The sequence below is a fragment of the Aspergillus ochraceoroseus genome, assembly GCF_002846915.1.
Source record: "Aspergillus ochraceoroseus IBT 24754 chromosome Unknown P175scaffold_4, whole genome shotgun sequence".
In the NCBI taxonomy this organism is placed as follows: Eukaryota; Fungi; Ascomycota; class Eurotiomycetes; order Eurotiales; family Aspergillaceae; genus Aspergillus; species Aspergillus ochraceoroseus.
The window spans coordinates 2176466-2204049 of NW_024468479.1; the positions used below are offsets into that span (position 1 = coordinate 2176466).

The window sequence follows — 27584 nt, forward strand, 5'->3', positions numbered from 1 at the left end:
TAGTAGGTAAGGTAGTGATGTATATAGATAGTAAGATGAGGGGGGGGGGGGAGGAGGGGAGCTTCTGCGGTTTGTCTTCTCCGGGCGGCAACTGGAACCAACCTCGGCTCCACTAACCTACTAGTATACATACATACAATTTACTTTATATACGGAGTACAACCGTGGCATTGCTCTAGATTCGAGGGATACACCTTTCGTCATTAGATTCAGTAAGATTCAAGATTCAGTAAGATGAGAGTTCGTGGCTTTATCCATCTAGTTTTGTATCATAAGGTGTACATTAATAATCCCTGCAATTCATCATTCAATCATAGGTATGCAATCAACAATCTCCTCTCCGTCTTATACCCTGCCACTTCCTCAAGCGACGGAGATTCGATCAGACCGCTGGAAGTCCGCCTGCGCTCGGGTCTTGTTTCTCTCCATGCCAGCCGACATACGGCCACCCTTTAGGAAGAGTGGAATATTGAGGCAGTACATAGCGGCCGTTGCATTGACCCTCGCTAGGGCAAACAAGATTGCACAAGCCAAATACCTTGCAGTAGCACTCTTCAGCTGTTGGGCAGTGGATAGCTTCTTTTCCGAAAATCACTGCATCGGGGTTAGTTGTCTCCATATATATATATATACATATATGCAAGAACCCGGGGGAGGAGGGCTCCTCTCCCAGAACCTAGGTACGTACTATGCCAGGAATATTCCATTATCCGTCCACTCAGATCGTCGGTCAGCGGCGTCTCCAGCAGCCACTTTCGGAATTGGACATAATCGCTCTTTGGCCGCTCGCGGATCTTCCAGCTCGTAACGCCGAATTGCGCGCAGCACGAGACACCCACTACTTCCGGCACCTCGACCCCGGGGAATAGCTCCATAAATCCGGTTTTGAAATATTCCCCAGCGTGAACTGCCTCGCGGTGTGTATCAGAGTAAGGATGGATCTCCTCGGGACAGCCCAAGACCCAAGCGCATCGCAAATTGACATAGCCTTGTTTCTGGAGGTAGGGGAATTGGAAATTGCGCAGCATGGGGACTCCGTCATAGTATGGATCGTCGTTATGCCATTGGTAACGTTGCGAATGGATAAATAGGATCGAATCGGGCAGGTTATCATAATTATCGATGATGTATCTATACACATACACAAGAGGTCAGAAGGCCAAAACAAAAGGGGGTGAACGCGACAAGTTAGCAAACACTTACGTCAAATACACCATCGACTCTCTACCCTTATTTCGCGGCACCGGCCACTTGGCATGCTCATCATTAACCACATAAATTCTCTTATACCAGTCCGGGAAGAACTGGTCCAACCATGAAACATCATCATTCTTCATGCTGGCCACGACCAGGCTCTTGCGGATCGCGGGAAGCTGGTGCGACGACGACGGGGATGCCTGACCCGAGCGCAAATCGCGGTTTGGCCCATTCTGCGTACCGGAATCATATATCGTTGGATCGATCCGGTGGTGGCCTGACTTGTTGGAGAAAAACAGGAGATACAGAGCGCAGATAATCAAGATGGTCAAGAAAATCGCTTTCGCTTTATTGCGACGGCGCGGGCTGTTGACTCCGCTAGGGAAGAACAACATGGCGGTCGCTGCGATGGCGACAAAGAAACACGCCTTTTCTCTCTCTCTCTCTCTCTCTCTCTCTCTTCAAAGAGATAGATTATCGTCTCTATGCGCTCCCAGGTGGTATGGTATTCAAGCGTCAAGCCAAACCGACTAAGCAGCCGCGCATGGCGGCAGAGTCGACGTCAGCCGAAAGTTAGAGGAGTCAGATAAATAGACGTAGGAAAGGTAAAGAAGAGGGGGACAGCAAGAAGGGAAAAATCGGAAAATAAGGAGTAGATGTCGATGTCCAGGGGTTGAGAAATGAGTCGCAGTTCTTGTCGGGCAAGTCATGAGCTTCGCACACGAAATTCCGACAGCTGGCAATTTTGAATGGTTCATAACCCCAGCCACCAGTGGACCGATCGACGTTATAATAACGGCATCAACTCTGTGGACGGAGTACAGATTTCCAGGTGAGAATATTTCTGGGTTCTATCAAATGGTCATTCATCATGTACTTTGATATATATATGTATATATATTCTTACAAACAACATCGACTCGATCACCTACTTACTACGTATCCCAGCGGCCGTCGATATTCATTTCCAACCCCCTAATTACATGCAGTGATCTCAACAATATACCAACTATGCGCCGAAATACTCTGCATAACTTCTCCCGCATTCCCTTTAGTTGATCCCACTCCCTCAATCACCTCAATATCCGAACTAGTCACCGTCATATCATCACCACGGGTTATCCAGTACTCCGGACTGACATGCATGAACCCAACATACCCACGACCAAACCAGTCCTACGATAGTATCCCACAAGACGAGGAGAAGACAAACCCAGAGTGCGCTTCGCAGCCAGTGCAGACAGAGGCCGTCTACCGCGGTAAGGCCGAAATCCAGGGTCGCAATCCAGGTATCCAGCGTCCGGCTTCCGCGAAAAGACAGGACAATTGAGTTTGTTGGTTGCGTCTGCGGCCAGGAATCCGGCGACGTCTCCGAACTCATTGCGCCTATGTCCCGGGGATGAGGGTCAGCTTTCTTTTGTGTGTGATGATGGTACAGACAGACTGACTGACTCGTGGAATTCTCGGAGGGTTTCCGTATGGGCCTGCTCAACTAACGGGCAGTTTCCAGCCGAACAGACCACCTTGTTCCCGGTGGAGTTGATATTGACCGTGCAGTATGATGCGGCAGAGTATTCCGCGAACAGGGTCAGATCCTGCAGGACTCCAGACGAGACCTCTGATCCTGTTAGCTTAGCGCGTGTTTACATTCCATTCCATTCCATTCCATCCATCCATCTTTTTTTTTTTTTTTTTTTCCCCTGGTAACTTGCCTGGACGAGTTAGCGGAGCAGCCACGCTCAGCCCTGCAAAGGCCACAGCGAGCACAGCAGACAGGGATCCAAGAGAGACCATGTTGTCAATTTTCCCTGCAAGGATACATATGTACATCCACACTATGTATAGAGCACCAAAAGAGACCAACCGTACAGCAGATACCCCCCGGATCCACAAACCAGAATATCCAAAGACCCTGGAGAAACCCTGCTTATATAGAGCGCATTCCTACACGAGGATATATCGCCCATTCCCTGCCTACCATACCACTTTAGTCTACGCCATATTCCATTCCTTTCCAGAAGATATTCCGTGGCTTTTAGTTTCAGGTGATTCAAAGGGACGAGGAACGGTCCAAAAAGCCAGTCATCGGATGCACTCACTACCTACTAAGCATCCTATCCTACTGCTGAACTACCTCATGTCCGACGGCCATACAACCTTTCTATTCTATTTCCGTCCTGTTTTCAAATACTCCTGAATAATTCAATCCTAACGCCCCTTCGATGTTATTTACACTACTACTGCTATTACTGAATCTCCGTACTGCAGATTAGGCAAATTTCTTTTTACCTTTGGGAACAAACAGTCGGCCGTTTGATATAGATAGGGTGGCTTAAATCGTAGAAATGTAGAAACCCCATTGCCTTACTTTGCATCTGATGACTACCTAAGGTACCGTGGTGGATTGAGGGCCTCATATAGGGCCTCATATATCTTAGGGCTCATGTTCATCTCTTGGTGATGATGAGTCGGTAGGCCTACACTAGTAAGCCCGCGTTGGCTGGAAAAAGATCATTTGATTTCGGGCGTTTAAAGAGTTCGCATTTCGAAATCGGGGGGGGGGGGGGAGGTTGATAGCAGGTAGGACCCAAAAAAAAAAAAAACAGCATGCAACAAATATTACATCGCTCCTTGAAACGCCGATCATCAGAACACATACAGTGTGTTGAAGAGAAGTAAAAGCCAAAAGTAAAATCAGAAAAATTGTGCGTGCCGAAAGTTACCGTACTCTCTACCCTACTCATGTCAGTCAATTTATTTGGGCTCACTTCCTAGGATAGAGTAACTGACCATAGCGAGGCCAATCCGCCTAGTATTTGCCATAACTGGAGCTTGAGTGAGACCAGTCGGAGTAGAGCGTAGAAAGCTGTTTTGCTCTGTTCACTGCGCGCCTTCCCCACCGTTCTCTGTGCCCTCTGCACCATAATCAGCCATACCCTGGTCCTGTTCTTCAGCGCCGCTGCCAGCAAGAATCTTGGTGCGAGGCATCTGGCCATCCGGTAAAGGGGCCCCCGGGGTAGCAGCGACAACATTGTCATTCTCATCGACAAACTCAAAGTTATACCGCGAAAGCAAGTGTGGGATGGCAGAGAGCTGGGGACCGTAGCGAGCGGTATTGTCGTACAATTCGAACAGCGGAACGGCGAGGAGCTTCATGTTCTTAGGGACGGAGAGGACCTCTGCAAGCTAATTAGATCCCCCACTCACACGCACAACCACGGCGATGAAGAGATAAAAGAAGAAAGGGGGAAAACGTGACTCACTCTTCTTAGGAAGCTGAATAAAGTACAGTTTCTTGCACTCCTTAGGTCGGGTAACATGGCCCGGTAGGAAAGGGTACATGAAAGTCTCAAAGTTCGGCCGCCACCACTGCGCAAGGGTATCTCCAATCTCCCAGTCCTCGTTCACCCCCTCGCCCGAAAATTGGGATCCGACAGGCGCGAGCCGTTCGTTCAGGCGTTTCTTGAAGCCCTCGATTTCGTCATCGTCGAAATGGAGGTAATCTCCGGGGCTAAGAGATCAAATTAGTCTAACGGTCCGTTTCTTCCCTTCCAGCGACATCAAGCATATGCGACAGATTTTCAACATTTCCGACGGTCAAAGACCCAAAGGCCAAGGGACGGACGTACAGCTTGAAGAAGGCATTGGCGATTTGGAGCATCAAAACGTGCGGGTGGTTGTGTTCGTGGCAGACGAGGATACCCTCGCATGTCCGTCTCATTCCATGCTCGTCGTAATGCTCCTCGAGACGCTTTAGTCGGGCTAGGACGGAGGGATCCTCTTCCGGTTGCGTTTCCTTGGTGCCGAATGTGTAGTTGGAGAGGGGGTATAGACGGATAGTTTTGGGCTGCTTCGCGGAAAAGTCTTTAGGAATGATAGGTCTAGACATCGTAACGCGCATCAGCAATTAACCAGGGAGCAAAAGGCAAATCAAGGATCAAGAAATAGTTGGAGTTCAGGCAAAGGGAGCGTGAACGTACGGGTAAGAGCTTTGCAGAGAGGTTGCTGTGGTGGTCGACATGTTGACGGGTTAATGGTTTCGCCGGACGAATTTCCGGGGCGGACAGGCGCAGGATCCAGGTAAATGCCGTGACGAGGGATTGAGCAACTTGTGGATGTGTATCTTATATCTTATGTGGTTGGCTCACTTAGCTGTTAGTCTGGAGCTTTGTTATTATGATGAGTTTACTGGAGCTGCGATGTTCGCGAAAACATCGGCCCGCGTAGAGCTGTGCTGACTACTTTTTATACTCCGGTTAGTTAGTTAGTTAGTTAGTTACTTATCCCCAGAGCATAGTTATAACTAACTATGGTGACACTAAATGACTAAAAGCAACCAAAGTGTACCTTTAGATTGACTGTTCCCAAGACAAAAATACAAATAAATTTATTTCTACAGGTTCTGTACCCAAAAATTTAAACGCGTTCACCCAACCCACACCATTCACATCACCCCACCTGCACCTAACCAAATCAATGTAAAGGATTAGAGATATGAAGATGGTAGTGTTGAAACGAGATCATAAATATGATTCCGACTGTTGCCCCCCTCCTTTAGAGTTTGGCATCAAAATCCTCAAACTCGCTGAGGTCCGTGACAGGGTTGGGGCCAGCACTGACACCCAAGCGAGCCTTGAACTCGGTGACATTTGTGATGTAGATGGGGTGCTCTTGTACTTGGGAGTGTCCGACGCCATTGGTACCGGGAGCAGCACCGGTAGAACCACCGGCGCTAGTGCTTTTCGTGGGCTCGATACCCAGTTGCTTGAGGTGCAAGCCGAGATTTTGCTCCAGCTGATCAAGAACAGGTTTTGTTTGCTGCTCGGGCAGGCTCATCTCAGAGCCCAGGAATGTCTTGAGAGCGGGCAGGATCTGATCTTCGTCGCTAATCGAGACTTGCTGGAAGGCGGAGCTTAGGCGGTCCTCATCCACGGCGAAACCAGCCGTCTCTAGTTGTTTGCCAAGAAGAGTGACCAAGCGTGTCTTCTGCTCCTTGGGTTCAGCCACATCGGCACCAGCTTGAGCCTTTAGGTAAATCGCGAGTTTGCCACGAGTGGAAGACTCGGGGTCAATCATCTGCTTGTAAAACTCGAGGATGTCGGATTTGGTCAACGTTTTCACACGAGCAGCGTCGGTCTCATTCTGCAAGAAATCAAAGTATTCCGAGCCAATATGAGTCCAGAACCGAGAGGTCTCAGAGCTCAAATTCTTGAGCTTTTCGAGTCTCTTGTTGATGACACTCCGTTTGTGGCCTTCAAAATCGTCCTCTGACATGGCCTCAAGGGTCTTTCCGAAGTTGGTCAAGAAAGCATCGATCCGCGAGTCCAGATACTGGCAAGTGCGTTCACTCTGGATGATCACACGGTAACCGATAGTTGTAGCGGAATAGCGGGCACCGCTCCAGACAACGTATCCGAGCTGTTCCTTGCTGCGGAGCTGGTCGAAAGCGGGTTCGTCGGTCATCTGAGCGAAGAGCAGAAGCTTGGCGCGCAACACCTCATCGCTGATATCTCCAATAAAGAGATAGTATTCAATACAGTGGTTGACGTTGGCCGGGTCTGTGAGAGCCCGTTCGTAGATATAATTGGATCCAGGAGGGATAATAATGTTGCGCCTCACATGCCACTGAGACTGCGGTAGAGGACGACTAGTAAGGATCGACTCCACGGTGTCAGTCATCCGCAGCGCATCCTCCTTGTATAGGTTACCGTGCGCCAGAACCTCGATGTGATTCTGACGAAGGATTTGTGGGAAGAAGCACTGAATGTCCTCGGGCTCAATATGCTCCAGCTCAGCGGCATATTGCTCATTGAGCCAATTCCTCTCCGCAGTCAAATACCGTGTATAGTCGCCAACCAGGTAGTAAGGCTGTTGGTATTCCGCGTTCTTGTATCCTCGAGACAGGCGCTCCTTAATGATATGAAAGCGATCGGGGTCAATCACCAAATCTCGCATACTCGTCATGACCTTTTCCAAAAGCACAGCCATCTTGTCATTGTATCCCCCCACCGAGATGTCTAGCCCAAATATGCTAGCGGACAGATGATAATCCAGTCCAGCAAGTTCCGCATCGTAAGAGTATTCGACCAGAGCATCTCTAACAAGTTCACAGTACAACTTTGACTTAACGAGGTTGGAAGGCGTGGCCCAGACCAATGGATTTCTCAGCGTGACATAGACAGTACCCTTTGGAACCCAGAATCGATCGTCTTTCTTGAACCAGAGACGAACGTGGTCGTCGTGGCGGATGAGCTTCGGGGTCTTCGCAGGCTCAGATACCTCCTTCTTCTCCACGGAAAGCCTAGTAGGCACGAACTCGTTCTTGTGCGGCATATGTAATTCGGGGAGTCGGGTGCTTGGGGTAGTACCCAGCGACGCACCAATTTCGATCATGAAATCCTGGGGAACATCCTCGACCTTGTACTCCGTGCCATACCACTTTTCCTTGGCGTTCCAGTCCCCGGGGTATTCCTGGGCAACAATGATCATCTTAAAATTGTCCGCACGAAGATAGGACAAAGCTTTCTTGATCGACTCCGAATCAAACTTTCTCAGCAGAGAGCCACTGAGAAGCCACTCCCTCGGCAGCGGCTTCTGCATGACACTGCTCAGCCGGCTGGTGAATCGGCTAGCGGGGGACTTCTGCTTGAAACGGAACTCGACCTCTGCCAAATTCTTCATTTCCTCGTAGATCCACTCCTCGGGCTCGCGTTCCTTGATCATTGCAATATACTGGAAAACGACTTTCACAACCTCTTGGTATTTCTTCAACCCTTCCTGGGTCAGCCGGACCGAGACAGTGAAAAACGCAGAGCCCGGGCAAATTGGCATGACACCGGCGGACAGCCCATTCGCCCAACCTTTGGCCTTGATATACGCCAGAATGCTGCCGGGTCCCTCGTGGCCGATGAGGTGGCTAATGTATCGGCTGGGCTGCGACTCATACAGGTTCTCCTCGTCCAAGAACGGGAAGTAGATGTCCACTGAACGGGTATCCATCACAGGCTTAGCAAAGATTTGTTTACACATGTCATCCGGCAGCCAGACTTGAACATCATCCCAGCGGTTTTGGGGTAGATCCTTATTCTTCACATTAGCGAACAAATCCGAAACCCACTGCTCCATCTCATCCAACGACTCCCGCCCCAGCACCACCAATTTCATTCGGTTTGCGGAATAGTGTTTTTCATAAAACTTCATGAACTCATCGCGAACATCCAGGCCACGTTTCTGAGGCTCCTCCTTCAATGTCTGAAAATTTCCCGTGGAGAAGTGATTGTAGGGGTGTGCGGGATTAGAGAGAGACTTATTTAGCTGCATCAACCGCCATAGGTCGCTCTGAAGGTTTTTCTTGTTCTCCGAGTCCACCGCGCGCATTTCGCGGTCCAGTGTAGACTCCAAGAACAGAGGCGACACGAAGAATTGTGCAAAGCGATCCAGGGCTCCGTACAGCGGCGACGAAGCGGATGAAGGTGATTCGGAGCTGCCTGGATCTGATGCCGCAGGTGTTCCATTGGTCAGGGTTCCGTTGGGTGTCGATTGACCATTGGACGCTTCCCCATTGGGTGAGGGTGTGGCAGAGACCTCGAAGAAGTAGTTGGTCTCTGTGCCCGCAGTGTAAGCATTGGAGGACCCTGAGTGAGAGGCAAGGTATTGGTTGTAGGCGTTTTCCTTAGGATACTATACGGATGGATGATGGGGTTAGTTTGGAAAATCCTTAGGTAGTTATCTGGAGCTTGATGGCGCATGATCACCAAGATACATACATACCTTGGTAGTCCCCATGAAGAGCATGTGTTCCAACCCATGGGCAAGACCTTGTAGGTCTTCCGGATCACTAAAACTTCCCACATTCACATCCATTGCGGCCGCAGCCTTATCTGTCTCCGCATCGTGAACCAGCAGCGCCTCAAGCTTGTTGGGCAGCCGGATGACTCTGTACGACCGGTCGTCCAACGATGGCTTCTCCAGACTCTCAGTAAGGCGCTCGACCGATCCCATTGTGATATTTCGAATGGAGGAGGTGGTGTGTAGAGAGGAGAGGTTGAGAGATGGGATCAGCGAAGAAGAATAGGGCGCGCGAAAGGGAAGCGAGGGGCTTCGTGGCAACGCGGAATAGGAAAGAGGGGCGATCTGCAGGAGAGCGGCGCCCAAAGACACAGCAAACGAACGATAAGGTCGGGATTGGTATGAGATGAAGGGACCTCTGGTGTTCCACAGGCGGCGAGCTGCAGAGGACCTTGGAGGCATCCAGCAAAAAGGGAGAATCGCCGCTAAGGACCGCAGACGGAGCTAGAGTTGCCGAGGATGAGGGTCAATAAGAGGAAGAGCAAGTGAGGTGGCGGTACGGAGTAGAGAAGAAAGGAAGAAAAGCTGCCAGTGGAAAGTTCAGGTTGGAAATACATAGTGGATACATAGCCGGTTGACGAAATATGTAAATAAGACTAGTCAACTCCGCATCTTCTTAGTTGCAGAGAAGCAGTTCATCTTCTTGAAACACTGCAGAAATCTTCAAAAATCTTCTTTCTTTTCTCTTTGTTTAGTTTTACTTTTTCAGGAGTCTTCCAAATCTAGATTCAAATACGAGCCTCTATTCCGGAATGAGGCTGGAATGAGGCTGATCGCCAGCCCAAGGCACTCTGTCCCGACTCCCGCATATCATCCACATGTTGTACCACAATGAGGCTCAGGAACTTGAAATATTTCTCATCAGTGATAGTTAGTCATTGCTGCGATCGAATCTCGTACTACTTTAGAAGAAAGGGACACCCAAATCATCTACTGCAGCTTTCCATGAAGTCAAGAAACATGACCTCATCCGCAAATGCCTCATCTCATGCGCGCGAGCAAGACCGAGCTAGTCTCAGACGTCAGTATCCTCGTCACCCATATGTAACGAGGGGTACTCTACTACATAGCCCTAGTCTAGTCCTTCATTGAGACCCAGGGCCGTGCAACATTTACGCTGCGGATCCAGGCGCCCTGCGGTGTTGTGACGGTGAACGGTATCCGCCACAGACAGGAAGAAATCCGACTCTTCTAGATCTGGCATTTACAACAGGTATTCGTTTGGAGGTGCCTACGGAGTATACCGCTAGACGTCCGGTGCCGGAGTTACGGCGAGTTGCTCAGGGCTTGCGGGGTCGGTCTTGGGGCAAGTTGGGCCTATAATTGCTTAGTTTCGATTTATTCTTAACCAAGTGCGTTTAGTGCTGATCTCAAGGCGGTTATTCATATTGTACAATATGAGGGGAAGCATTTCATACTAGGACGCAACATTAGTTGTAGTCGAGTGGTTTTACTTTGGCTGGTAAAGTAACAAGTAAAAGTTGTAAATATCCTTTTGCATAGATTACATAATACCTAGGTTGTATGTATTGATCTTGAAGCTCGAACCCCACAGAAAAGCACCATTATACCAACTTCTAAACATTATGATCATCATCGTCATCATCATTATCACCCATCATGGAATATCAAACAGTCACCAAACACAAACACAACCCTCTCCCTCGTTATCACTCCCACAGACCCAACATGCCATAGAGCGTATGATACATTAACACCCTGCTGCACAGAGAACAAGCTCCTTATCCGACTCCGGCTCACAGGTCTTCACCTGATTCCCACCGGGGGAAACCCCATTAGACCAGCAAATCCCAGGACACTTCGCGTTGTCCGAATGCAAAGTGACAACGTTCCCACTGAACGGTGCCCCGAAGGTGTTCGCCAGGTCGTACCACACCTGGGTCGGGTCAAGCGTATACTGATAGCTCAGCTGTGGGCTGCCATCGTACAACCCGTTAGGCGTGCGGGTGATCTTGAGAGCAATGCCACCGGAGGAAGGGTCGTGGTGGAAGGTCTCGCTGTAGGTTTGGCCGGGCTGGATGGTTTGGCGCTCACCGACAGAGCCACCGACGGACCAGAGGTAGACGGGGGCAGCGCAGTTGTTGGTGACCTTTGCGTGGCCGGTTGCGGTGACCAGGGGAGTTAGGGCAGCGAGGGAGAGGAAGACGAGGTTAGAGAAATGCATTTTTTTTTTTGTTTGGTCTGGTTATGGATTTGGTATAAATGATATGATTTGTATATATTATCTTGGAGAATGGTGGATTTTGTGTTAGAGATTGTTGGGATTGGGATTTGCTTGAGGATGTGGATGGGATGAGGGTTGTGGAAAATGCACCCCTTATATAGATTTTTTGGGGGTCCCATATCTCTTCTTGACTGCACTGCCATAGTCCCCGTCATACATCCATGAACCGAACCTCGCATTCCCCAATGCAAACAAACATAACACGGTATAAACGACTCAGCGTTCAAACACATCAGGGCAGGATCGTCGCTGTAGGGCTGATGGGTTAGGGATTCTAGAGGAGCAGGCCTAATGTCCAGTATGACTTGAGGTAAAACACGACCCTAACATTGGTCATGTTCTATAGCTCCCAAGTATAGCCTTCCGAGAAGTGCCATCTAGGTGAGGGCAAAGGTAAGACAGTTACATCCTCACCAGAGTAACCATGAGGATGACCACCATCAAGGCAACGTTGTCTTGTTTGCCAGCCTGAGAACCGTAATCAGCAAGTTACCTCATATAGACCCAATCATTATCATGTCTTATTCTTATATTGAGTGTGGGCTGTGACTTGCAAGCCCGTATATACACTGGACAGTGGAAGTTTTGCGAATGTCTCACGTACTCAGGCGAGAAGAGACCATGCGAGAACTTGGACCCGAATTCTGCTAGGCATTTTCCTTATTACTCCGGACACTACGGAGTATCTGGGCGGGCTCTTGATAACATATGAGGTCGCAATTTTTTCGTCTTCTCTCTCTCGTCTTATCCATCATTTAATGGGGTCCAAGCCAGTCAAGATGAGGATCATACCATGGGGATTAGTGCGGGAAAGCCACCATCCCCACAAACCGGATCGAAGGGAATCAAACTTAGCCCAAGCAAGGAAAAAGAAAATACGAGACTTATTGGATTCAAAGCTATCACGTTGTTTCGCTATGTTTCACTCGATACTCAGGTTGACTCAAGGATTCCGCTTTCCATAAAACTTGGCGGCGTAAAAAAAATAAAAGGGGGGGGGAGAGACAGGAACCCAGTACATCGGCCATCAGCAATTCCAACTCCTCCAAAATCGTATTAGTAAATAAGGCAGATATCGGTGTGAGACTCATTTCCTACGAAAGGAGTATCTTCACTAGGGTTTCGGGGTGGTCCCCGAACCCTTGTCCTTTGTGGGTGACCTGCTTTTAGGCTTCTCTTCTTCCGTCTCATCACTGTCGGGTTGCTCAGCACGACTTTGAATCCATTGGAACACCTCATCTTTGTGATGCATCAGCATTTCGCTGAGTCCTGACTTGGGTGACTGAAGGAGGTGGCCGTAACGCTTCGATGGTTTACGTCGGTTTTCTGTATTCTTCCATACACCGTGGGTGTGCGAAACGAAGACGAGAGAGTTCTAGGGGCTTTAGCTTTCGGTTCCTGGGCAGATGAAAGGCAACAACTCACGTCTTTATACCATCTTGATAACCAAACCTGGGTATGAGAGGCAACCGCACGAACGGGATTTTCGGCAACGAAAGAGATAACTCCGTTGACTCGCTGATAGAGTGCCTCTGTGCCTGGGTTAGCTATGCCACTAGCATGATTACCGTTAAAGTTTTACCTCTATTGATCAGAAGGTTGGCAACTCCATAAAAAGCGTTCCCGATTCCGATAAAGAATATTTCTGTGGCTTCATTGAGCCTATGAATAAGGTTAGTGTTGACGTGGCCCGTAAAAAGTATTTTTGCGCTTACTCAATATAATTATCCCAGAGGTACCCAGCTAACTCTTCAGTAGCAGTTGGTCTGTTCCCATCCTCATCCTCGTATCTACTGGACGACTTCTAAAAAGGTTAGGTCGTGGTCAAAAACTTTCAAAAGGTTGCGTGCAAACATACAGACTCTGTTGTGACATGCTTTGGGATGTTCACGTCAATAACGGCATAGCCCCTGCCAACAGCCCACTCAATATAGTCCTTCATTACATCAGCCTTGCTTCAGTCAGCATCGTCAAAGTGATGGGTTGGGGTGTGGGTTAATTACAAGCCAGCAATTGTGTGCCTCGATTTTGTTGGTAACTGGATGGGGCAATCCCATGACTTCGGGTCTGTGCAGCGGTTAGGATCTAGATCCGCAACTTTCGAGAAAATACTAACGGATCGTGAAAGAACACCAGAAGCGGAGTGGCTTGATAGTAGTTGGCACTATGAGATGTCAGCTATAGTTCTATACTCTTGCTTTTTGCACGCTCACGTCGCCAAAACTTGATTCTCAAATGACTTCGATATAGAAGTTCGATAGATGTAAAGAGAAGTAAGCTTGAAGCTATCATAAAGCTGCTTAGCCTGGTATGCGCGTATGATATCTGCACCTAGTTAATTCCTGTGCTCTTCTCTCTGCTACTGCGCTTACCATGGAGCCTGTCTGTCCACAAGCCTTCTCCTTGAGGAGCTTTCGGATACATGCAATGCCAGTAATGAGACTGGATCATGATAACCCGTCGCACCGCAGAAATCGCGGCGTCAGAAGGAGTGGTCGAAAGTAATCGGTCAGGAGGGTCTCCCATCAGGGTTTTTGTGACTGCAAGAGCAGATTTCGAGATTGATCTCAAATTATAACCGCCCTAGTTCTCGACGTCAGTCTGAGGCCAAAGAAGCATCAAGGAGAATTTTCACCTCCAAACACACGGCAACCTTGCCATGAGCTAACTTCATAAGCATATGTGTCATATGCGCGTAGCAAGCTGGTGTAACGAAGCATCCTCCGAGCTCATCACCAACAGCCGCATCAAAACCAGAAGCAACTACAACGAGTTAGCGGTGTTTGGGAACTTCAGACCTAGGTCCATACTGATCACCAAATCTGGATCAAACTCCTGCGCAATAGGCATGACCACTTGTTGAAACGCATACATGTAGTCACCATCGCCCATCCCTTGGCTTGGCCAAGGTATATTGACATTTCTATATGATGGTGAGAACGTGTTCTACGCACTTTGGCCGCGGTAATTACTAACCTTCCTGTTCCAGGCCCGGTGCCGCAGTGGTTCCAGTCACCTTCGTCTCCTCCAGGATAAAACTTTCCATCTTGATAAACATGAAGAGACATGTATAAAACATTAGGGTCATCATAGAATGCTTTCTGAATACCGTTTCCTAAGGTAAAAAGTGAGCATATACTTCAATTAGACCGCCGCAGGCTAGACGTCTAGTGTTTACCGTGATGCACATCCCTTGACTCGTCAGTGACTTCTAGTATTAAATACCAGGCGGAACACGTACCAATCAAGAATCAGAATTTTCCTACAGCTATCTCCAAGCTGTCTCTGACAAACTCGTGCTGCAACAGAAACATTGTTAAATAAGCAGAAACCCATTGTCTTGTCATGCTCCGCATGGTGCCCGGGAGGCCGGATAACAGCGATAGCATTCTTCACTTTGCGAGTTGCAACAGCCAGGCACGTTTCAATAGCGCCTCCAACGGACAGTAAGGAAGATGCAAAAGTAAGCTTGTTAAAATATATGGAATCACGTGTGTGCTCCAGAGCGATAAGCTCATCATCTGACATATCTATAGGCCAAATTAGAAACATTCGCAACAGCTTTAACTATAAAACATGAGCAATATGTACCTTTTGTACTTTCAACAAAGGCATAATGATCCGGTGTATGAACCAAAGATATTTCTTCCTCGGTCGCATTGCGTGCATTAATACGTCTAAGCGGCCGGGCCACGAGAGGCCGACACGATTCCGGGTCATCGACGAGTCCTGCTCGGCAGAGCTCTTTGAAAATGTAATAAATTCTTCTTGGGTCTTCAGGATGGGCATCTGCAGTCGGCCGTACTTCGCAATGATAGCGCATTTGAACGTCATAGCAGAGTCCTGATGGGAGCGACGCAAGCGGGAGACCAGGACGAGCAGTCGCATCCTCGTCAGACCAGTCAGAATTCTCCTCGACTAGGCTATCTTGCTTCTGAGAATCATAAGACGCAACAGCATCACTAGAATCGATTGGCTTCGTCAGACTCTTTGGTGGCGAAGCGCCCTGGTTCTCTACTGAGAGCGCATCTCCAGTCGATTGCAAGTTCACAGACCCAGCCAGCACAGGCATCTTCACTGACTGCCCCAAGAGTGGTTGGGCTAAATACGGATCAGATCCACCGTTCAGGTGGCCAGGGATATCTTGCCGAGCGGGGCCATTGCCTCCCAATTGAAGAGAAGTGGCAGATTTGGGGTGGTGAGAGCCCGCATCTCTCATGACGGTATCTTCGTCCTCTTCCATGGTCATTGCGGCGAAATCCGGATACGCCTTCTATTTCTCCCTTGACCCAGCAGAAGACAGCTGTGATACTAGTGTCTCATGGCCAAGCCCGCAAAGGAGAAATAGAAAAGCCCTCGAAATAGTTTCCCACGTAGGGACGGCAGAGGTAATGACCAGAGCAATAATTACCCGGGAGAAAGGGGAATGAAGAAAGACTTTCAATGCACCCAAGACAATTTTGAATCTGCGAAAGGTAGGAAAGCCTTCAACAATGAAACAGGTAGCTCTAAGCAGAGATGGGGTTGGGAAGAGCAAGGAAGTAGATAGCTCTAGATGCAAAAGCCCGATTGTCGCACAGCAACAAAGGTAGAATCAGATCATTGGACGCCGTGCCAAGGTGAATCAACGACAATGAGTATAGAATCTAGGTATTTTCGAAATCTAGGCTATTGAACCACAGATGGCTAAGGATACTGCAGTCAGCGCAACTGGCGCACCACTGGAGCAGTTCTAGTGTAGCAGTTTGGTTCCTGTAGCTCTACGAGGTTTAGGTCGAGAACTACCGGACGAACAATGCGCACGTGATTTTATATGGCTGACTCAGCGCTTTAGTCCCTTGATTGTATTTCCCTCCCGGGGGATACAGCTCGGCGTGGGTAGAACTAGCGCCAACAATTTTCTACCCACGCCGAGCTGTATCCCCCCCCCAACCCACCAACCAACACACCACATTGTCATGGCATTAATCATTTCACACCTAATTGACATTTAAAGGGGCGTCAGGATTATGCTCGCTTCTTTCTCGTAAGATCACATACAAGTCCGTCCTGCAGAACCAACCACTCATTCTGAGTCTTCCATTGCGGCTTCGCGTCAAGCTGCTTTTAAGGCCAAACATGGACAGCATATTACTGGCCAAACATACGCAGGAGGTTAGGTACCGAGTAGGGTAGCAGCATATCTACCCGTAAATACAACCCGGCAGCGAGGAAGGAAGACGCCGTATCGCCACACCTACAATTACAAGAAATGAAGAGTAAACATATTTTATCGTTGTATATCTCATTAAAATAGTACGTTATCATGCGATTTTGTGCCAAGACCCCTCATGCCTTACATGTCACACAGTGCATGCTAGTCCTTCATAGGCACCGGGTTAGGGTCGAGTCAGTCATTGTTAGATGGCGTAGTCCGAATGTTCAAGAAGACTCCATTATAGGACACTTCTTGCATCTGGTCTCCGACCTGATTCCTATTGGGAATCAACCTTGGCAATGTAGGCTAAAAAAAAAGTCAGTGAATGAAATGGTCTAAATTTCCGCAGTAGTTGGAAAACTTACAGATAAGGTCAACAACACGGCGGGAGTAGCCCCACTCGTTGTCGTACCAGGAGACGAGCTTGACAAAGTTGGCGTTGAGGGCAATACCAGCCTTAGCATCGAAGATGGAAGAGTGGGTGTCGCCGTTCATGTCGCTGGAGACAACATCGTCCTCGGTGTAACCGAGGATTCCCTTGAGCTCACCAGCAGAAGCCTTCTTGATAGTCTCCTTGATCTCGTCGTAGGTGACGCCCTTCTCGAGGCGGCAGGTCAGGTCGACAACGGAGACGTTGCAGGTAGGAACACGCATGGACATTCCGGTAAGCTTGCCGTTGAGGGAAGGAATGACCTTGCCAACAGCCTTAGCAGCACCGGTGGAGCTAGGGATGATGTTCTGGGCAGCAGTACGTCCACCGCGCCAGTCCTTGTTGGAGGGAGCATCGACCACCTTCTGGGTAGCAGTGTAGGAGTGGACGGTGGTCATGAGACCCTCAACGATACCGAAGTTGTCGTTGATAACCTTGGCCAGGGGGGCAAGGCAGTTGGTGGTGCAAGAAGCGTTGGAGAGGACGTTGATGTCCTTCTTGTAGCTGTCATTGTTGACACCCATGACGAACATGGGGGCATCAGCAGAAGGAGCAGAGATGACAACCTTCTTGGCACCACCCTTCAAGTGGGCAGAGGCCTTCTCGGTGGTGGTGAAGACACCAGTGGACTCGACAATGTAATCGGCACCAGCCTCACCCCAGGGAATGGCAGCGGGGTCACGCTCAGCGAAGAAACGGACCTTCTTGCCGTTGACAATGAGACCTTCCTCGTAGGTCTCAATGGTGCCCTTGAACTGACCGTGAGTGGTGTCATACTTGAGCATGTAGGCCTGTTATAGAAGCAGAGGGATTAGTTTCAGAGCTTTGGGGAGTTTGAGCGTGAAAAAAAACCTTACAGCGTAGTGAGTCTCAATGAAGGGGTCGTTGACGGCAACAACTTCGACAGCATCGCCGGCCTCGATGCTGGAAAGAAAGAATGTTAGGATAATTCAATACAAAGAGTCCCGAATTTTTTGATTTTGTTTTTTCTTGGCTGGGGCTGTTGGGTGAAACCACCGAATCCAGAGATTACTTACGCGTTACGGAAGACCTAAGGGGGGTTGTTAGTGATACTGCGGGGTAGATAGGAACGACAGGAAGATAACTCACAATGCGTCCAATACGACCGAAGCCGTTGATACCAACCTAGAAATAACAAGTTAAGTAAAAGATAGAAGAGTAGGAGGTTCATAGAGGGACAGATCGTACAGTAGGAGCCATTGTTTGGGTATCTGTTCAGTAGGCGGGGTAGCTGTTAGCAAACTGTAAAGTAGATAAAGCAGAAGGTGAAGAAAGAGAATGAACAGAAGACAGAGACTTACTTAAGAGGTAAAAGGATGATAGTTAGGATAGAAAGTAGAGAAGAAGAAGATGATGATGATGATGATGATGAGAGAAAGAAGAGAGGAAGAAGAAAAAAAGAGCAACGGCGGGGGAGGAGCAGTAAAAAAAAGGGAAACGCGGTGGACTGACGCAACGACCTGGCCTGGTCAGGAGTACCTCCTGAGAAGCTGCGGCAACATCCCACCTAGCTTTTCGCCAGCCTTTGCCCCAGTCTGTCCATCCGGTGTGTGGAACCTCTTTTTTTTCTTTCTCCGCCAGCTGCCACAATAACAATTCAACGAACAGAAAAGCTACTGAGGTTCCAAGGCCGGACGACTTACGCCGCAGAGTCTGGCCCCCCAGCAGCCTTTCCGGTTTCATACACCGGGCAAAGCAGGAGACTTGCGATATTTACAGCTGTGCTCTGCCCGTGGTAGCTGCCGGATGGACCAATAGGCAGCCTACAGATTTACCATCGGTACTCGCACTGTTCGAGGTACCATTCTCGTGAATAATGTTTTGCCAGATGATCGGAATGCATTGGGTTGGAGTCTCGGAGGGGACGGTTATTCCCGCTTTGTTCTTTCTTTTCTCTTAGCCGAAAATCTGGAGCACTTGGTCAGTATCCATGTCCATGATATCGATTCATGATGCAATAAATGAGGGGCTGCCCGGCCTTTCCGCTTTTGGACTGGTTCTCTTATGGAACGGAATAGCTATCTTCCATCCGTCTTCCGCCCCTCCTTTCGAGGCTGGATCTCGAGGTTTCCCTTCACCGCAGACCAAGAAGTACTCCCTACTACTCCAGAAGTGGTGGGCGGTGGTTCTGGCATCCGGGATCTATTATTATTAATACTTAGCCATGATTATTCCCAAGATCTCTCCGTGCTCCAGAAAGATTCACCGGTACCTTCATCCAGGCTCACGGGTTCAATCACAATTTTTACATTGGTGGAGTTTAGCATCGACTACCTCGGCCCTTGCTGCACTGCCAACTCTGCGTGTGTGGAAAGTGAGTCAAATAATAAGCACCGTCCTCCGTCTCGTATGAGAAATCAAGCAGGCAGGCATTGAACTTGTGGATGTCATTCGATGGCTTCCATGGTCAAGCACAGCTTATATTACTGATGACTATGTCAGACTCACAATATGCTAACTATCTAATAATTTCCTAGCTAACTAACCAGTTGACTAACTATTAACTATCAGTTTTGTCATCCATAAATCCCCCCCACAACTTGGGGGTTCCCGGTGTTTGTTTCAAACCGGAACCAGAGTTCAATCACCAGGGTCAAAAAAGGTATGTATATTTAAATCGATAATCCCCTCTATATTTGCTTTTGTAATGCCTGCAACTCTGTCTGGCGATACGAGATCAGCCCACGCCTGCGTCCAGTGTCCCTGCTGCCGCCTCCTGCAGGGATTCCCGGCAGTGGCACAACGCCCAGTCTCACCAGCGATGATGATGTATACTGTCACTGAACCTATCAGGAGCCACCTAGAACTTCTTACATTTCACGTTCATAAGGGGACATGCCATCTCTAGATCGAAGATTTTATTCATGCAATAGTCATCCATGATCAGCTGCGTATTAACATGTGGAGCAATATGTTCCTTCAATTTGAAGCTACCAGGAAGAGCCCAGCAAAACCAGCCAGAAATGCAATCCAAGCTAGACTTTCTTCGTCCCATGACATCGTATCTATAAATACAAATACAATAGGCAGCTTGACCACCCCCTTGCGCTCTTGTTGAAATTCTCGAACTTACTCCTCCTTGACACCGCCCCGCCAGTTCTTCTCTGCGCTCTCAAGAGAAGCCTTGTCCGTCTTGACCTGGCCCTGGTTGAAGAAGCTGTTGGCAGCCTTGAATGGGCGCTGGAGGTCGCCAGTGGCAGGCTTTCCGAAGACGTGGATCTTCACCAGGTTTGCCTCAAAGGCACCCTTGAGGGGGATGATCGACTGGATCAGAAGGGGGTTGGTGTACTTGAAATAAAGATGCATCACACCCATCATTCCAACACCCATCAGCTGGCTCTTAATGAGCTGGCGCAGCTGTCCCTTATCGTACTCCATGTTGGTGGTGGTAACAGGCCGGGCCTCTTCGCCGCTGCCAAGAGGAGCAGGCTCGACATATTTCAATGTAGTGAGATCTAAATCATCAAGTAGAGTCAGCTGTGTTGACCAGAATATATGTACCGAAATTTTAAACCCACCATTCCTCTTGTTGATCTTTGCCTGAGTATAAAGATAGAGGCCCAGGATGATCACGTTGGACAGGATGTAAATGCCGCGGACAAGGAGCAGGACATCCGGGTTATCAAAAGGAACCTTCTTCGCCAGCTGCATCATCACCACGATGATGGCCAGGTTCGTTCTGTAAATTACATGACTCGTCAATATCAATTCAATGGGTGATGTCAAATCTAGGAGTGGGCTTTGGCTGATCCTCCCGTGCGAAACAAGCGTTAAAACAAAACAACAGTGCGCAGAATAACATACACTTGAGGGTTCACCATTTTGACAGCGGTACTAAGGATACCCGAGGAAGAGAATTGATATTGGCGCACGAAAAGACCGAAAAGGGGTAGAGGTTGAAGGTCAAAGGACACGCGAGCGAGAGCAGAAACTTCCCTCACGCTGTGGCGCTGGGGATTCGTTCGGGGTAGCCGGACAACTGTCCTGATAGACAGAGTGGTCACGTGCGCTCCGACCCTTCCAGAATTTCGCTCGGCTGATAACGCGATAAGGCGGAATTCCCACTTAATTAATGCCTCAGGTGCCAAAATCACCTGGCTGCTTAGGTAACGCCCCTACTAACAATCGTCGACTCACACAAGTCTCCTACCCCATCTTTGCTGTGTATCTGGGTCGTTGAATAGCATCCAACTTTGGAGCTGTCTTGGGAATATACAGTTAAAGACAAGACCTTTCCTACTAAAAGACTCATGCTTCATGTTATGAATTCTCCCCCCAACATGGCATCTTTGAGAGCCAAGTCGTTACCGAGCGACACTGACGGATGACGCAGCTGTCGAAAGGCCATCAGTTACCAAGCTTGAGGTATCTCTTCTAATCTTTTAGCTTGAACTGGTTTATAGAGCTCTATATCTCCTCTCTGCAGCCATGGGTTTGTCATTTCCTGTCTTCCCTGTTTCATTCGTCGACTGCTGAGCTTTCATATCGAAGCATCACCGTGATTGAACTGACACCTGAGATGATTTCCTAATTAGGACTAGTGTACTCTTGCTCTCAACGCCATCTTTAGCGACCAGGATGGCTTTGGCATTTCTGACTCCTTCATCCATCAACAACGCGCGTGCCTTGAGTGTATTGGTTCCCTTCAACATCCACCATCACGCTCCATCGAACCTGAACTTTGATTGACGCGATATTTTCGTCCCTGCGACCCCGAATCTCCACACTTTTTAAAAATGCCCGGCGGAAAAGGAAAGTCTATCGGTGGAAAGGCAGGATCCAAGGACTCTGCGGGGAAGACTCAGAAGTCCCACAGCGCGAAGGCTGGTCTGCAGGTTAGTAGTCTACATGTCCATTCATCAAATTTTGTCTAGCACTCTCGTCCGATCGCGATTTTATGGCATCGCGCCTATCCGAGGTTCCTGAAATCGCACATTTTATTCGCCTCTCTGTACACTCCCTTCTCTATCGATGCATTATACTCAATCCGAAAATTTTTATTCGCGGTGTTTTTATCACTTTAATATCAATTTTTTATTTTATTTTTCGAACGCTGCCTATTCTGCCTACACTGTAGACTTGCTTGATCACATGTGCAGATCAGATTTTCATTCTCTTGCGTGCCTTGTCAGTTCTTCGCAGTGCTAACTATTGATGAATTCTCGCAGTTCCCATGCGGTCGTGTCAAGCGTTTCTTGAAGAACAACACCCAAAATAAGATGCGTGTTGGTGCCAAAGGTATGATGACGCGATGTGTACCCCTCACAGGTTAATCGGAGCTTTGCTGACGTGCGCGTACACTTTAGCTGCTGTCTACGTAACTGCTGTGCTTGAGTACTTGACTGCAGAGGTGCTTGAACTTGCCGGAAATGCTGCCAAGGATCTTAAAGTCAAGCGTATCACCCCCCGCCACCTGCAGCTTGCAATCCGTGGAGACGAAGAGTTAGATACCCTGATCCGCGCCACCATCGCCTTTGGTGGTGTCCTACCACGTATCAACCGTGCGCTGCTGCTCAAGGTGGAGCAGAAGAAGAAAAACAAGACTGAGGCGTAATTACGGCGAATACCCCACGAATATGGCGTTTGTTAATGATGATCGAATGGAAAGGCTTTGGGATGTACCCAAACAGTGGTCATGAGGACTGGCTGGGTTCCAGCTTTGCAGGCCAGGGGAGTGCGGATGCATTCCCGCTCGCTTCTTTTCTTCCACAACGCTGCAGTTCAAATGCTTCTCCGCCTTCTCCTCGTTGTGGCCTTGATCTTCTTCTTCTTCTTCTTCTTCTTCTTCTTTTCTTTTCCTTGTTCCATCTATTTTCCTCTTGTATGTGTGCTCCCGTTCATACCGTTTATCTCGAGTTACCTAGGGCGCTGTAATGGGAAAAGGGGAAACCTCGGTAGTTGGCCATCTTTTATTCTACTGTCTGTTTTTCCCTTATTTTTAATCTTTTAGTTCCTTCATTCAATTGATTCACGGGGTTTACGTGTTGCAATTTGTGTATTTCTATGTCGATAAAAAGCGAGCGAAGAAAAGCAGAAAGAAAAAAAAAAAGTGATGAATTCGTCATACACAATGAACTACTGCAGCTACAGCAGGTATATATATATATATATAGCCCTGGTAGTACAACACTACTTGGAACAATATCAACAACATTTACGTTATAGTACGAGATATGAAGATAGATAAATGGAAGAGTTCTGATTGCAGATAGAAGAGCCAATCCCACCGGAGTACAAACAGGAGATGGAGGCATATTTCTGGAAATAACACAACATACCTGAGGCATGGGAGGTGTTGCCCCGGTATCAAGGGTAAAAAAAGGGACACATCCACCTGAATCAGCAGCTCCTGAAACGCAAACGTTCGCCCTGTGTTTCGCCCATGTCCCTTATCCATAATGCAAGTCGTAAACGAATCGCACAACTAGCCCAAAGGGAGTCAAAAAAAGGGATAAATGATTTGAGAAGCATGCATCTCGTGAATGATACGCTGAAAGTGTCTACCGCACTTTCAGCTCCTCAAACTCGGCTTCCATAAAAACAATTAGAGGTACAGCATAATAATAATCACGAAACATGAAAAGAGGAAAGAAAAAAGCGAAGAAAAAAAAAGATAATAAAATAGAGTAGGATAAGAGCATTAAACAATGCAAGTCGCCCGATATACAAAATGATCCAAAAAGTAATGCAAATGCCGGGTCATCTCTCTTGCCATACTAACAAACACATTGGTATTCTTTTTGGTCGTTCTTCGTAGTCTTCCTGATATGTTGTTGGGTTTTTGAATTTTGCTTTCTGTCGATAGACACATAATCGAAATAAAATGGAGGGAGAAAAAAAAAATCGAAAAGGAATAAAAAAAAAAAAAAAAGGTAATAATAGGGGGGAGAGGGGTAATGGTGCATCCACATGCAAGGCGCCCGCGTCTCAAAAGCCCAAAAGCTTTTATTTTGCGTGATCTCGTTCTTCTGCGAAAACTAGGAGAAACATAAAAAGAGTCCGTTTAAACAGCGTGCCTGTAGGGCTGCCCCAAAATAACGTCTAAACTTGGCTGGATCAGAGAATATTCTTTTTTTTTTTGGTGGTGTGGTTCTCTTGGTTGAATGTCGTCTCATCATCCCTCATCGAATCGTAAGCCAATAATCGCGGGGAAAAAAAAAAAGGATCAGGCCTCGTGATATAAATGTCGTATGCGTCTTTCGGTAAAGCAATCTAACAATTTTCGTCGTCTTCTCATCTCCCGTAAAATGGTTACTCCACAATGATTTCGACACCGGAACTGGTGCGTAATTCGTCACTACCACGGGACTGGTGTCCATTCTGACGTCGGAATCCTGGGCCCTTTTCGGGCATGGGGCCTCTCGGCTGCCTAATGGGCATGCGCTCCTGTGACTGACCGTCAAATCCAACTCCGATGGTTCGGTTACTACCAATGGGTCCAGCGCTGGAAGGTTGGCTTTCCTCCCAAGAGAACATACCCCTCAGTCTCCTTGGACTCGAATTTGGTCCTCCAATCCCAGTACCCAAAGAAAGGCTGCTCAAACTGTTGACTAACAGGTTATCGTCGCGCTGCATGCCGAGAGAGGAACCTGATGGAGCAGGCGTCAAAGTTGGCGTGTTGGAAGCACCACTGGTGGCACCATCATAGTGCTGAAGACGTGTGCCGTTGGACTGAAGTGCGGCCGGGAAACTTGCAGACGATGGGACTGGAGATGGGGTGTAAGAGCGCAGGTCCGCAAAGGACTTGGCTGCACGCAAGTTTTGCGTGTTTCCAAAGCTGCTTGGCGAGTCCAAAACGCCCAGGAACCCGGAGGGTTGTCCACGTAGAGTACCAAAATGGGCCGGTCCCTCATTACGAGCCTCACTGAAGTCAATGGTAGCCGCACGGTTGAGTCCACGGCGAGCGGTCTCCGCAGGTTGGACCGCAGCCGGAATAGAGGACAAAGGGGGGCTCACGTTGGTGCCGGGAGCAACCTTGAATACCTGAACTTGGCGCTGATCGCCAGACCCACGAGAGGCATGGCCCAAACCCATGTTGTGAGCAAGAGTGTGAACAGTGCGACGCTGAACGGGGGAAAGGTTGGCCGGGAAGATCAAAGTATCGCGACTAGGATCTTCCTTAAACAACAACAGCTGCGAGTAGTACGACAGAGTAGTACTATCGTTCAGATCGACATCTGCGAGGTGAAGGGAAGGATTAGAGGCGTTACGAGGAGCTGATTCAGGTCCGAAACCGAACTTACCCAGCTTTTGACCACGCTGAGAGACTGGAGACGGGGAAGTGGCCGGAATGTGCGATGTGAGTGATGACATAGAACTCTGGGTCTGAAGCTGAGAAGTTGCCATGGGCCGATGTTGTTCCTCGAGCTGACCGCGACGCTCACGCTTCTCGCGTTCGATGCGTTCGCGTTCCTGCAGGGGAAGCATCTTTTTGTACTCGACCCGGAGTTTACGCCCCTGAAGCTCAAAGTGGTTGAGGACCTCAATCACGGTCGCCGTTTCCTCCGCAGACGTAAAGTTGGCGAATGCAAGCCCGCGAAACACGCCATTGTCAAAGTGGTAGTTGAAGGCATAAGGGAGGGGAAGATTCAATTCAGTCATCAGCTGGACGAGCTGCTCCTTCTTCACCGCAAATGGGATGTTCTTGATAACAATAGCAGTGGGAATCAATTCGTCTTCCGACTCCGATGGGCCGGTAGTTTCCGGACGCATCGAGTTACCTGGAAGGGGGTTGGACCCGAGATTGGAAAATGGACTAGGGATGCCTGGTTGCTGATCCAGCCATGTCTGGATTAAAAGAGTTAGAATAACAAAATAGAGGGGAAAAAAAAAAAAAGGGGGGGGGGGGGGGGGGGGGAGTGGATTCAGGAAACAAGACAGACTAGAACATACCGTTGGAAGACCTGCCCGACCAGTGCGAGAAGTAGTCTTCAGACTGGCCGATGCTGAGCGAATACCCCCAAGGCTCTGAGCGTTGGCAAAGCCATTTGGATTCCAAGTCTGCGAACCGGAGAGATCATAGGTATAGGAGTTATTGTGCAGCGACGGATTCAGGCGCTCCAGTCGACCGGTATCGTAGCGAGCCATGGGGTCCTCGTAAAGGTTGACCGGCATTGGACCGTAGGCATCAAACTGTCGCGACGGCTGGCGATGCAGAGGCTGTTGATGGCGTTGAGAGCCAGGAGAACGCGCTGAGGAATTGTCGTGATACATATCCTGGGCTTGTTGGTAACTCATGGTGGCTACGAACCGAGAATTCCTAACAAGCAGCTAAACCGAGGAATGTGACACTCGAAGCCCACCACAACAATGCCGTTGAAGAGTATCCCGATAGACAAAAAAAAAAGAGAGCGAAAGAGAGTTTAAATGGACAACTCAACCATAGGAGCGATCAGGTAGATGGAGGGACAGCCGAATTGGAAAAAAAAAGAAAACGAAAAGGCGGAAGACAGTTCAGGTGAGGCCAGTCACGGGATGTTGCAGACCACGTTTGATGGACGAAGCACGAGATTTGAGCGGGATTTCGATTCTGGGAAGGGGAACGTCGAGGGTGTTGAAGAACACGGGAGAAAGGAGGGGGGTCAAAGAAAGAGTCTAGGACCCGGGATTGAAAGGCGGATGGCAGGAGGGAAATTAATGATCTTCAATAGCAAGAATGGAGGAGATTGGCGACTTTTTTTTTTTTTTTTTTAATTCCCTTCTTCCCCTAGGGGCATTGGGAGAAAACAAGAAGGGGAAATAAGATGCGGTAGGAGGGATACCGTAATAAAAAAAAAAAAGAATCAAAAAAAATGAGGAACAAATCAAATAAGAACAGGAAAAAGAAAGCCTCGCCACAACCTAGGATGAAGAAGGAGAAACTCCAGAAGAGATGAAGATGAGGGGAGAAGAAAAGGGAAAAGAGAGAGAGAAAATAATCCCGGAAGACGGCGACCGCTTAGTGACTCTTTTTAGTAGCAGAAGTGGTGACTGCTGGACTGCCTAGTGATAGATCGTTTTTATCAACAACCTTCCACCAAATAATACTGAAGAGAGATGGGTTTCTCTTCCCGATCTGATTTCACTGGAACCAGAACAACAACCAGGTATGAAGTAGGTATGAAAGGGAGGGGAGAATGTTCCGTTGAGCGAATAGAAGGAGTAGAATCCAATCTTTGCAGGCGTTTTTGCAAGCGGAAAAAGGGGACGACGGGACGATGAACGGGGAAACTTGAAGATCGAGAGCTTCTGATCCAGTGGAAAGTCTCGCACTAAGATTTTTTTTCTTTTTTTCTTGGGGGTTTGCACTTTGCAGAGGAATTGATAATGGGACCACCTTGGGTTTGGCTCTCTGTTCGTACCACTATCCGGTATGATAGATTGATCACCGTTCCCTATTTCCCTTCACTGGAATGGATTCTTCTAGGTTTCAGCTCTTTTCTTCTTTCTCCGGTATAGGTAATCGGGAAGGGAGTCTGACTCCTATTGGATGATTGGAGGACTGGTAATAAATACCTAGGTAGATAGTAAGTTGTCAATAAGAGAAAGAGAAAGAGAGAGGAAGGGTAGCTAATAATACTTACTCTGTCCAGGTGATAGAGAAGAACTTGAAATGTAAAGGAGTAATAAGTAGGTCTACCAATAGACTCTGGAGTATTCCCGGGAAA

The 27584-nt window shown here is 48.4% G+C and overlaps 11 protein-coding genes across 11 annotated transcripts; 2 read left to right on the plus strand and 9 right to left on the minus strand.

The window, feature by feature from the left end:
• Positions 1–194: 194 nt before the first annotated feature.
• Positions 195–1898, minus strand: P175DRAFT_0480000 (DUF3431 domain-containing protein). The gene is made up of 3 exons (XM_040895414.1): positions 1204–1898; positions 689–1131; positions 195–594 (listed from the first exon to the last, which is right to left on the minus strand). Exons 1-3 carry the CDS (start codon positions 1590–1592, stop codon positions 383–385), a joined length of 1044 nt encoding a protein of 347 aa, XP_040752583.1. The 5' UTR covers positions 1593–1898; the 3' UTR covers positions 195–382.
• A 289-nt stretch (positions 1899–2187) lies between these two features.
• Positions 2188–2991, minus strand: P175DRAFT_0557862 (uncharacterized protein; the record flags this gene model as incomplete). The annotated part of the gene is made up of 4 exons (XM_040900802.1): positions 2188–2287; positions 2357–2583; positions 2650–2815; positions 2916–2991. The coding sequence occupies 4 exons, from the start codon at positions 2989–2991 to the stop codon at positions 2271–2273; spliced, it is 486 nt and encodes a 161-aa protein (XP_040752584.1). The 3' UTR covers positions 2188–2270.
• A 796-nt stretch (positions 2992–3787) lies between these two features.
• P175DRAFT_0501837 (cleavage and polyadenylation specificity factor subunit 5) lies at positions 3788–5368 on the minus strand. Its single transcript, XM_040897254.1, has 5 exons — positions 5178–5368; positions 4827–5078; positions 4461–4708; positions 3988–4376; positions 3788–3933 (listed from the first exon to the last, which is right to left on the minus strand). Exons 1-4 carry the CDS (start codon positions 5216–5218, stop codon positions 4078–4080), a joined length of 840 nt encoding a protein of 279 aa, XP_040752585.1. The 5' UTR covers positions 5219–5368; the 3' UTR covers positions 3788–3933; positions 3988–4077.
• A 383-nt stretch (positions 5369–5751) lies between these two features.
• Positions 5752–9198, minus strand: P175DRAFT_0437708 (a-pheromone processing metallopeptidase Ste23; the record flags this gene model as incomplete). Its single annotated transcript, XM_040893864.1, has 2 exons — positions 5752–8877; positions 8968–9198. The coding sequence occupies 2 exons, from the start codon at positions 9196–9198 to the stop codon at positions 5752–5754; spliced, it is 3357 nt and encodes a 1118-aa protein (XP_040752586.1).
• A 1558-nt stretch (positions 9199–10756) lies between these two features.
• On the minus strand, positions 10757–11230 carry P175DRAFT_0436731 (putative BYS1 domain protein; the record flags this gene model as incomplete). Its single annotated transcript, XM_040893818.1, has 1 exon — positions 10757–11230. The coding sequence occupies one exon, from the start codon at positions 11228–11230 to the stop codon at positions 10757–10759; it is 474 nt and encodes a 157-aa protein (XP_040752587.1).
• Positions 11231–12404: 1174 nt separating this feature from the next.
• hdaA (histone deacetylase hdaA) lies at positions 12405–15539 on the minus strand (the record flags this gene model as incomplete). Its single annotated transcript, XM_040899976.1, has 15 exons — positions 12405–12665; positions 12716–12822; positions 12873–12952; positions 13006–13094; positions 13149–13241; positions 13294–13357; positions 13407–13454; positions 13504–13615; positions 13663–13873; positions 13926–14053; positions 14101–14213; positions 14267–14405; positions 14469–14482; positions 14532–14820; positions 14882–15539. 15 exons carry the CDS (start codon positions 15537–15539, stop codon positions 12405–12407), a joined length of 2406 nt encoding a protein of 801 aa, XP_040752588.1.
• Positions 15540–16680: 1141 nt separating this feature from the next.
• gpdA (glyceraldehyde 3-phosphate dehydrogenase GpdA) lies at positions 16681–17981 on the minus strand. Its single transcript, XM_040892693.1, has 2 exons — positions 16853–17981; positions 16681–16793 (listed from the first exon to the last, which is right to left on the minus strand). Exons 1-2 carry the CDS (start codon positions 17700–17702, stop codon positions 16765–16767), a joined length of 879 nt encoding a protein of 292 aa, XP_040752589.1. The 5' UTR covers positions 17703–17981; the 3' UTR covers positions 16681–16764.
• Positions 17982–18782: 801 nt separating this feature from the next.
• Positions 18783–19897, plus strand: P175DRAFT_0250002 (uncharacterized protein). The gene is made up of 3 exons (XM_040892694.1): positions 18783–19252; positions 19450–19540; positions 19735–19897. The coding sequence occupies exons 1-3, from the start codon at positions 18943–18945 to the stop codon at positions 19784–19786; spliced, it is 453 nt and encodes a 150-aa protein (XP_040752590.1). The 5' UTR covers positions 18783–18942; the 3' UTR covers positions 19787–19897.
• Positions 19898–20007: 110 nt separating this feature from the next.
• P175DRAFT_0509667 (PHO88 family protein) lies at positions 20008–20759 on the minus strand (the record flags this gene model as incomplete). Its single annotated transcript, XM_040898445.1, has 3 exons — positions 20008–20393; positions 20457–20617; positions 20743–20759. 3 exons carry the CDS (start codon positions 20757–20759, stop codon positions 20008–20010), a joined length of 564 nt encoding a protein of 187 aa, XP_040752591.1.
• Positions 20760–21573: 814 nt separating this feature from the next.
• Positions 21574–22670, plus strand: htz1 (histone H2AZ). The gene is made up of 3 exons (XM_040892695.1): positions 21574–21773; positions 22107–22176; positions 22245–22670. Exons 1-3 carry the CDS (start codon positions 21675–21677, stop codon positions 22490–22492), a joined length of 417 nt encoding a protein of 138 aa, XP_040752592.1. The 5' UTR covers positions 21574–21674; the 3' UTR covers positions 22493–22670.
• Positions 22671–24189: 1519 nt separating this feature from the next.
• P175DRAFT_0493483 (putative R3H domain protein) lies at positions 24190–26175 on the minus strand (the record flags this gene model as incomplete). Its single annotated transcript, XM_040895966.1, has 2 exons — positions 24190–25725; positions 25831–26175. 2 exons carry the CDS (start codon positions 26173–26175, stop codon positions 24190–24192), a joined length of 1881 nt encoding a protein of 626 aa, XP_040752593.1.
• Between the last annotated feature and the right edge of the window lie 1409 nt (positions 26176–27584).

Bases quoted from the DNA above. Each gene is read 5' to 3' on its own strand.
- P175DRAFT_0250002 (XM_040892694.1), top strand. From the start codon at position 18,943: ATGGAACGGAATAGCTATCTTCCATCCGTCTTCCGCCCCTCCTTTCGA. The intron at 19,253-19,449 runs GTGAGTCAAATA...ATTAACTATCAG, and splicing joins CAACTCTGCGTGTGTGGAAA to TTTTGTCATCCATAAATCCC. The intron at 19,541-19,734 runs GTATGTATATTT...ACCTATCAGGAG, and splicing joins AATCACCAGGGTCAAAAAAG to CCACCTAGAACTTCTTACAT.
- gpdA (XM_040892693.1), bottom strand. From the start codon at position 17,702: ATGCTCAAGTATGACACCACTCACGGTCAGTTCAAGGGCACCATTGAG. The intron at 16,794-16,852 runs GTAAGTTTTCCA...CTTTTTTTTTAG, and splicing joins CCGTGTTGTTGACCTTATCT to CCTACATTGCCAAGGTTGAT.
- P175DRAFT_0501837 (XM_040897254.1), bottom strand. From the start codon at position 5,218: ATGTCGACCACCACAGCAACCTCTCTGCAAAGCTCTTACCC. The intron at 5,079-5,177 runs GTACGTTCACGC...TACGATGTCTAG, and splicing joins TCTCTGCAAAGCTCTTACCC to ACCTATCATTCCTAAAGACT. The intron at 4,377-4,460 runs GTGAGTCACGTT...ATTAGCTTGCAG, and splicing joins TATTCAGCTTCCTAAGAAGA to AGGTCCTCTCCGTCCCTAAG.
- htz1 (XM_040892695.1), top strand. From the start codon at position 21,675: ATGCCCGGCGGAAAAGGAAAGTCTATCGGTGGAAAGGCAGGATCCAAG. The intron at 21,774-22,106 runs GTTAGTAGTCTA...GAATTCTCGCAG, and splicing joins GCGCGAAGGCTGGTCTGCAG to TTCCCATGCGGTCGTGTCAA. The intron at 22,177-22,244 runs GTATGATGACGC...CGTACACTTTAG, and splicing joins GATGCGTGTTGGTGCCAAAG to CTGCTGTCTACGTAACTGCT.
- P175DRAFT_0480000 (XM_040895414.1), bottom strand. From the start codon at position 1,592: ATGTTGTTCTTCCCTAGCGGAGTCAACAGCCCGCGCCGTCGCAATAAA. The intron at 1,132-1,203 runs GTAAGTGTTTGC...GTATGTGTATAG, and splicing joins GAGTCGATGGTGTATTTGAC to ATACATCATCGATAATTATG. The intron at 595-688 runs GTACGTACCTAG...ACCCCGATGCAG, and splicing joins AATGGAATATTCCTGGCATA to TGATTTTCGGAAAAGAAGCT.